The sequence below is a fragment of the Macaca nemestrina genome, chromosome 13, assembly GCF_043159975.1.
Source record: "Macaca nemestrina isolate mMacNem1 chromosome 13, mMacNem.hap1, whole genome shotgun sequence".
Lineage (NCBI taxonomy): Eukaryota > Metazoa > Chordata > Mammalia > Primates > Cercopithecidae > Macaca > Macaca nemestrina.
In genome coordinates, this window is record NC_092137.1 from 122,489,336 (window position 1) to 122,498,049 (window position 8,714).

General features: G+C 45.7%; 1 protein-coding gene across 3 annotated transcripts in view; it reads left to right on the forward strand.

The window, feature by feature from the left end:
- Positions 1-8,451, forward strand: part of LOC105490011 (mitochondrial ribosomal protein S5) — a 34,356-nt gene extending 25,905 nt beyond the window's left edge. For all 3 annotated transcript variants that reach the window (XM_011755212.3, XM_011755214.3, XM_011755213.3), the window contains exons 11-12: positions 5,403-5,539; positions 8,076-8,451. In XM_011755212.3, coding sequence (XP_011753514.2) covers positions 5,403-5,539; positions 8,076-8,300 — 362 coding nt within the window. In that variant the 3' untranslated portion in view covers positions 8,301-8,451. The remainder of the gene's footprint in view (positions 1-5,402; positions 5,540-8,075) is intronic.
- The last annotated feature ends 263 nt before the right edge of the window (positions 8,452-8,714 follow it).

Below are 8,714 nucleotides of genomic sequence, written 5' to 3' on the forward strand. Positions count from 1 at the left end.
TACTTCTGTGGGATCGGTGGTGATTTTTTAATTGTGTCTATTTGATTCTTCTCTCTTCTTTATTAGTCTTGCTAGCGGTCTATCAATTTTGTTGATCTTTTCAAAAAACTAGCTCCTGGATTCATTGATTTTTTTTGAAGGGTTTTTTGTGTCTCTGTCTCCTTCATTTCTGCTCTGATCTTAGTTATTTCTTGCCTTCTTCTAGCTTTTGAATGTGTTTGCTCTTGCTTCTCTAGTTCTTTTAATTATGATGTTAGGGTGTTGATTTTAGATCTTTCCTGCTTTCTCTTGTGGGCATTTAATGCTATAAATTTCCCTCTACATACTGCTTTAAATGTGTGCCTTTGTATCTTTGTTCTCATTGGTTTCAAAGAACATCTTTATTTCTGCCTTCATTTCGTTATGTACCCAGTAGTCATTCAGGAGCAGGTTTTTCAGTTTCCATGTGGTTGTGTGGTTTTGAGTGAGTTTCTTAATCCTGAGTTCTAGTTTGATTGCACTGTGGTCTGAGAGACAGTTTGTTATAATTTCTGTTCTTTTACATTTGCTGAGGAGTGCTTTACTTCCAACTGTGTGGTCAGTTTTGGAGTAAGTGCGATGTGGTGCTGAGAAGAATGTATATTCTGTTGATTTGGGGTGGAGAATTCTGTAGATGTCTATTAGGTCTGCTTCCTGGATATCTTTGTTAACCTTCTGTCTCATTGATCTGTCTAATATTGACAGTGAGGTGTTAAAGTCTCCCATTATTATTGTGTGGGAGTCTGAGTCTCTTTGTAGGTCTCTAAGGGCTTGCTTTATGAATCCGGATGCTCCTGTATTGGGTGCATATATATTTAGGATAGTTAGCTCTTCTTGTCGAATTGATCCTTTTACCATTATATAGTGGCCTTCTTTGTCTCTTTTGATGTTTGTTGGTTTAAAGTCTATTTTATCAGAGACTAGGATTGTAACCCCTGCTTTTTTTTTTTTTTTTTTTTTTTTTGCTTTCCATTTGCTTGGTAGATCTTCCTCCATCCCTTCATTTTGAACCTATGTGTGTCTCTGCATGTGAGATAGGTCTCCTGGATACAGCAAACTGATGGGTCTTGTCTCTTTATCCAGTTTGCCAGTCTGTGTCTTTTAATTGGAGCATTTAGCCCATTTACATTTAAGGTTAATATTGTTATGTGTGAATTTGATCCTGTCATTATGATGTTAACTGGTTATTTTGCCCGTTAGTTGATGCAGTTTCTTCCTAGCATTGATGGTCTTTACAATTTGGCATGTTTTTGCAGTGGCTGGTACGAGTTGTTCCTTTCCAGGTTTAGTGCTTCCTTCAGGAGCTTTTGTAAGGCAGTCCTGGTGGTGACAAAATCTCTGAGAGATTTGCTTGTGTGTAAAGGATTTTATTTTTCCTTCACTTATGAAGCTTAGTTTGGCTGGATATGAAATTCTGGGTTGAAAAATTCTTTTAAGAATGTTGAATATTGGCCCCCACTCTCTTCTGGCTTGTAGAGTTTCTACTGAGATATCTGCTGTTAGTCTGATGGGCTTTCCTTTGTGGGTAACCCGACCTTTCTCTCTGGCTGCCCTTAATATTTTTTCCTTCATTTCCACCTTGGTGAATCTGACAGTTATGTCTTGGGGTTGCTTTTCTTGAGGAGTATCTTTGTGGCGTTCTCTGTATTTCCTGAATTTGGATGTTGGCCTGCCTTGCGAGGTAGGGGAAGTTGTCCTAGATAATATCCTGAAGAGTGTTTCCCAGCTTGGTTCCATTCTCCCCATCACTTTCAGGTACACCAATCAAATGTAGATTTGGTCTTTTTACATAGTTCCATATTTCTTGGAGGCTTGTTCGTTTCTTTTTACTCTTTTTTCTCTAAACTTCTCTTCTCGCTTCATTTCATTCATTTGATCTTTAATCACTGATACCCTTTCTTCCACTTGATCGAATCAGCTGCTGAAGCTTGTGGATTTGTCACGTAGTTCTCTTGCCATGGTTTTCAGCTCCATCAGGTCATTTAAAGTCTTCTCTACACTGTTTATTCTAGTTAGCCATTCGTCTAATCTTTTTTCAAGGTTTTTAGCTTCCTGTGATGGAGTTCGAACATCCTCCTTTAGCTCAGAGAAGTTTGTTATTACCGACTTTCTGAAGTCTACTTCTGCCAACTTGTCAAAGTCGTTGTCCGTCCAGCTTTGTTCTGTTGCTGGCGAGGAGCTGGGATCCTTTGGAGGAGAAGAGGTGCTCTGGTTTTTAGAATTTTCAGCTTTTCTGCTCAATTTCTCCCCGTCTTTGTGGTTTTATCTACCTTTGGTCTTTGATGGTGGTGATGGGGTTTTGGTGTGGATGTCCTTTCTGTTTGTTAGTTTTCCTTCTAACAGGGCCCTCAGCTGCAGGTCCGTTGGAGTTTGCTGGAGGTCCACTTCAGACCCTGTTTGCCTGGGTATCACCAGCAGAGGCTGCAGAGCTGCAAATATTGCAGAACAGGAAATATTGCTGCCTGATCCTTCCTCTTGAAACTTCATCTCAGAGGGGCACCCAGCTGTATGAGGTGTCAGTCGGCCCGTACTGGGAGGTGTCTCTCAGGCTACACGGGGGTCAGGGACCCACTTGAGGAGGCAGTCTGTCCATTCTCAGAGCTCAAACACCATGCTGGGAGAACCACTGCTCTCTTCAGAGCTGTCAGACAAGGACGTTTAAGTCTGCAGAAGTTTCTGCTGCCTTTTGTTCAGCTATGCCCTGCACACAGAGGTGGGGTCTACAGAGGCAGGTGGGCCTTGTTGAGCTGTAGTGGGCTCCACCCAGTTCGAGCTTCCTGGCCACTTTGTTTACCTGCTCAAGCCTCAGCAACGGTGGACGCCCCTCCCCCAGCCAGGGCTGCCTCATAGCTGGATCTCAGACTGCTGCACTAGCAGTGAGCAAGGCTCCATGGGCGTGGCACCCGCTGAGCCTGGCACGGGGTGTAATCTCCGGGTGTGCCGTCTGCTACGACTGTTGGAAAAGCACAGTATGTAGGGGGCAGTGTCCCGATTTTCCTGGTACAGTCTGTCACAGCTTTCCTTGGCTAGGAAAGGGAAATCGCCTGACCCCTTGCGCTTCCCAGGTGAGGCAGTACCTCACCCTGCTTCATGGGCTGCACTCACCGTCCAACCAGTCCCAGTGAGATGAACCAGGTGCCTCAGTTGAAAATGCAGAAATCAGCCGTCTTCTGCGTCGATCACGCTGGGAGCGGCAGACTGGAGCTGTTCCTATTCGGCCATCTTGGAACAGAATCCTATTCAAATGACTGCTGTAATTTTAATTTAATTGTGGAAGCTACCTTTTAAAATCTTTCCTGTCTTCTCATCAAAGCTGTGTTTTTCAGGTGTTTGTATTATCTAGACCATTACACATTTCCTAAATACATACACGTTTATAGACATTTTGTACATACATGTTCAAATAGGCATTTCCTAAACCATGTCGCCTATGTGTTACTAGTTCTGTAGGAGATAGAAAAGGTGTTACTCCAAAAAGGATGCCAAATGGCAGAACTGGATTAAGGAAAGGCACCAAAAGTGTTTGTGCATCTTTGTGAATGTTGCAGTCATTAATGCTCTGCCGTGCAATATGAATCTCCCAAGAGAAATGGAGGGTGTGGTGTTCCCAAATTTATTTCACCATGGAACACTTCTGCCTCGGCTATAGAACAGTATTCAGTTCCACACACAGCACTGCAAAACTTGGCCATATTTATTCAGTGTTTTTTGACACAGTCTCTGCCTGGAAGGAAGTGAAATCATTACCATCGGACTGACCACGACCACGACCACGTGGGTGTTGGTGTGTGTGTCACGCAGTGGCAGTGTTCATTGCAGTGTCTGTGCTGGTCCAGGTGCTGTGTATCACACACCTTCGCGGCACTCACCAGCAGCCCTGCCAAGTAGGTATTTTAAGGGGGGCCTTCTTGTCACGGTTATCCAGCGAGCAGTGGCAGGGTAGAGCTGCCTCTCAGCTCCTTCCAGAATCTGCACGATGCCCTTTCCACGTGTACCTCTCTCTGGGTGTGTGTGCACCCGTGCTCATCCAGACATGGATGGCACCTGTTCTGTGTGTGAATAACTCCATCTGGAAGAACAGAGGACCCCATTGTGACCAGTCTTTAGCTCTCCTCTTAAGGTCTTGCGCACTCTGGCGTAATGATGGAGGCCACAGTTCATTGGCACTTTCAAGTAGAAGGAATAGTTCTTGACCATAAAAAGTCAAACTGGAAAGCCAGTAATGTCCAATTTCCAGAGGAGATCTTCTGCCTTGGAGCATAAGAGGTGTGTGCTGAGTTTTATGTCTGGCAAATAAGAATGTTGGAGGCCAAACTTGGGCCCTGCAGCTCCCTCACTCCACCTGCATTTGCCAGATGCTGCTGTAGGCTCTGGGGACACCACGGTGAGCAAACAATATCCTGGCCCTTATGGGGGCCATTTTCCATTCAGGGGAAACATTGGATCAACAGGTTTTGTTGAATGCCCTAATCAGCGTACTGTGTTAGAGTACAAGGGAGGAAGGCAGAAGGAAGGATGCCACCTTGACTAGCATGGTCACCGAAGGCCTGTCTGAGGAGGAGCAATTTGAATGGGACCTTGAAGAAGAGAAGGAGCCAAGGGGGCAGAGCTGGGAGGACATTGCAGGCAGAGGGAATCCCAAGTGCAGTCCTTAAGGTGAGGAAGCCAGCAGGAGGTGTCCCGTCTCTAGATGAGGTCAGGGAGGTGGGCAGGACTCTCAGGCACAGAAGGCTCTGAATAGGCCATGGCATTCTTTATTTCAATCTCAAGAACAGTGGGAAGGAGGGATCTTTAAATGGGGAACAACGTGTTTGGTTTGTGTTTTTAAAGCTCTCTGGAGAAGGGATTACAGGCAGAAAAGGGTAGGGCAAGTGGCTGGAGGGGAGACCCCCCCCCGCCAAGAGTTAGAGGCCAGCAAGGAGGGGAGGACAGGCCAATAGCCAGGAGGAAAGCCAGGAGAGGATGTGTTACCAACACGAAAAGAAGAGCTTCTCCGGGAGGAGGAAGTGGACCAGTCTGCTCAGGGTAACGTAACTATCAAGGAGGGTGAGAAGAGGTGTGTCCCTCCGTCCTTGGTTAACGTGAGTCTGGAGTGTCGGGAGTCTCCATGCATGTTTGTTAATCTCAATAACAATCCTGTTTCTTTGCCCTGGATACGTGTTCAGGATATTTGCAGGTGTCATCTTTTTAATCCTTGTAGTATCCTGTTGAAGTGTCATCTTGGAAGTTAAGTAAGTTGTCACGGGTCAGCTCACCAGGAAGTGGTGATACCAGAATGTGAACCAGTTTCCCGAAGCCCAGAGTGAAGCCATGCGCAAGTCAGCAGGGCGACTCCTCCCGCTGCAGGCGAGTGGGCTGTGTTTCACCCGGTTCTCCTTTTCTAGGTTACGGCCTCCGCTGCCACAGAGCCATCATCACCATCTGCCGGCTCATTGGCATCAAAGACATGTACGCCAAGGTCTCTGGGTCTGTTAATATGATCAACCTCACCCGGGGCCTCTTCCATGGGCTCTCCAGACAGGTAACCCTTCCCCGGGGTCTGAAACAGAAGTTCTAGTTTGTATATCAGTTGTGTGTGTTGGGGCTGCGATGCCCTGGGGCCTCCTGGCGATGCTTTCCTGGGACCACCTGAGGAGTTGGGCATTCTTTGCTGTCTGTGACTACATCAGTTTAGTTAAATCCACTGACGAGTTCATGAAAATTACCTTATAAAAAGTATTTCAAGGGTTTTTCTAAGTAGCATTTTTTTAAAGCCAATAATTACAGTCTACATGTTATTAGGAAAATCACACATGCTTGTTCTAAAGCTCCAACAGTATGGAAAAGTAAAATCAAAAGAGAAAGTCTATTTCCTAATTTAGTCCTTTCAGTTGGGGCTAGGGTGAAGCACCCAGGGCACCTCTGCACTCAGGGCAGGCACGGTGAGTTCCCTGTGACCTGTGCAGGTGGTTCGGACTGATGCCTGGGTTAGTAGGGAACTCTGAACGTTAACATGCCAGGTTACCTGTGTAGGGGTTCGGACTGAGGGTTCGGACTGACGCCTGGGTTGGTGGGACTCTGAACATTAACATGCCAGGTTACTTTTCCTCATTGGTGGGAGCCCTGGGCCCGGCTCCCAGTCACCCACCGTGGAGGGCAGGGCTGTGGCTGCACCGGCCCCCCGTTCTTGGGCGGCCGCCCTACCTGCCCCGCAGGGCTGGCCTGTCTCTTGAAAGGATGGGTAGCCCTCAGCATGGTGGATGAGCAGAAAAGACAACCAGGTTCAGTAGGCTCCATTTGCTGACCCTGTTAGCTGAGGACTCTGGCAGACTTCCTGACACTTCAGGAGTACAGTAGTGGGTTTTAGTTAGAGTGATCCATGGAGAAATTTTACATGTCTCTGTTTAAAATAGGAAAATTAAAAGAAAAGGAAGGCTTTGGGTAAAAGCCTTCTGTTTTCCGAACAGCTTTTGTGTGTAGGTACTGTCTAAACACCCTTCAGAGCACTTCTAAACAGAAACATTAGAGGTTTAATTAAGGTGTTGGTTTTAGATAGGTGTTATTTATGATCCAGTAGACTTGTTCTGTTTTTGTTTTTTTTTTGTTTGTTTGTTTTTGTTTTTTGAGACGGAGTCTCGCTCTGTCACCAAGTTTTAGAGTGCAGTGGCTCCATCTCAGCTCACTGCAATGTCCGCCTCCTGGGTTCAGGCAATTCTCCTGCCTCAGCCTCCTGAGTAGCTGGGACTACAGGCACGTGCCACCATGCCCGGCTGATTTTTATATTTTTAATAGAGACGGGGTTTCACCATGTTGGTCAGGCTGGTCTTGAACTCCTGACCTCATGATCCCCCTGCCTTGGCCTCCCAAAGTGCTGGGGTTACAGGCATGAGCCACCGCGCCTGGCCTAGGCTTGTTCTTTTATGTGATACTTTTGTTTTCTGTTAGTCTTTTAAACCTTCTGATGTAGTTACCATATATCATCTCTCCTAAAATGCCATCAGCCATAAAAGGTTGCATTATTTAATATGTCACTCAAAAAGGAAAAGATGCCACCAAGTTAGCTGATGTGCTTTGATTGAAAGACACACCAATATAAGTTATTTTATTTTGTTTGTGGAATGGCTCATCTCTTTTCTAATTTCAAACATACATAGAATAGTGCAAGGCAGCCATAAGGCCCGGGATCACAGGTATGTCAGTGTACCATGAATAACGTCTACTGAACTGATCTGCCGGCTTCCAGAACTCTGGTTTCCCTCTGCAGTGGATCTCCATGGCCGTCACCCAGCTCGTGACCAGTCTTGCTTCTTAGTACCACCCCCCGTTATTTTGAACCAAATCTCAGACATTTTATTTCACCCCTAAATATTTTAGTATGTATCTTCGAAAAGATAAGGATTTTTAAAATCCTGTAATACTATTACCATACCTAAAAAATTACCAGTAACTTGTATCATCAAACATCCAATCAGTGTTCATACAAACGAACAAATTCCATTTGTTAGATTAAAAAAAATTTTTTTTACACAATATGTTTGAATCAGCTTGCAGAACAGGTTAATGTATGTTTTTGCTATGCCTTTTAAATAGGTTCCCCTCGTCTCCCGCCCCCCCCCCCCCCCGCCCTGCCCCCTTAGGATTTTTTGTTGAGGAAACCAGGTTGTTTGTTTTGTGGTGCTTCCTGGCCTGTTGCTGACTAAAATACCTGTAGGGTCCTTCATGTCTTATCTCCCCTATATTTACTGTAAATTGGTAGTTAGATCTAGGGGGTTGGTGAGATTCAAGTGCAGTGTTTGGCACAGCATGGTGCATAATCAGGAGGGTTTAGAAGGCAAGAGACCAGAGGCCAAGGCCCTTCCTCTGTCCCAGTTTGGGGTGGGCAGATGCGGCAGGTGAGGCTGAAATGGCTCCACCCATGACAGGTTATTAGAGTTTAGCCACAAAACACATTAACCCAAATCCACTGACATGGCCTTCGAATTCCCCCAGGCTGTACTCTTCTGGCCTGTGGAAGTTCCTGCTCTTTATGTTGCAAATGTACTTCAGACCTAATCTGTTGTGAATCTGGTCTTGCCTAGGAAACCCATCAGCAGCTGGCTGATAAGAAGGGTCTCCATGTTGTAGAAATCCGGGAGGAGTGTGGCCCTCTGCCCATTGTGGTGGCCTCCCCCCGGGGGGCCCTGAGGAAGGATCCGGAGCCAGAAGAGGATGTTCCGGACATCAAACTGGACTGGCAAGACGTGAAGGCCGCGCAGGGGATGAAGCGCTCTGTGTGGGCTAATTTGAAGAGAGCCGCCACGTAAGCTCTCTGGCCTTGTGCAGCCAGTTCCTGTACCTCGGAGAGACCAGGAGAGACTCAGCCCCTTACAGCTTGGGGCGTGGCCTTGGTTTTTGTTTGTTTTGAGGAAAGTTTAATCTGTAAACTCTTCAGAAATAAATAATTAACAGCTTTCATTTATTGAGCACGTTATATGCCAATGTGATAGAACCTTTACATACATATCTCAGTTCAAGACTACTTTAAATATTCATCCAAAGTAACAAAAGTAAATGAATTAGGGAGACGGGGCTAATGATTTGACCCGATTGGTAATAATGTACACAGTGGTAATCGCTATAGCAGTTATAGCTGATATATACGAACTCATTCATCCAAAGTGAACGTGATTAACTTCATTTGACAGAGCAGTTAAGTAACTTGACTACCTTGAGGAACT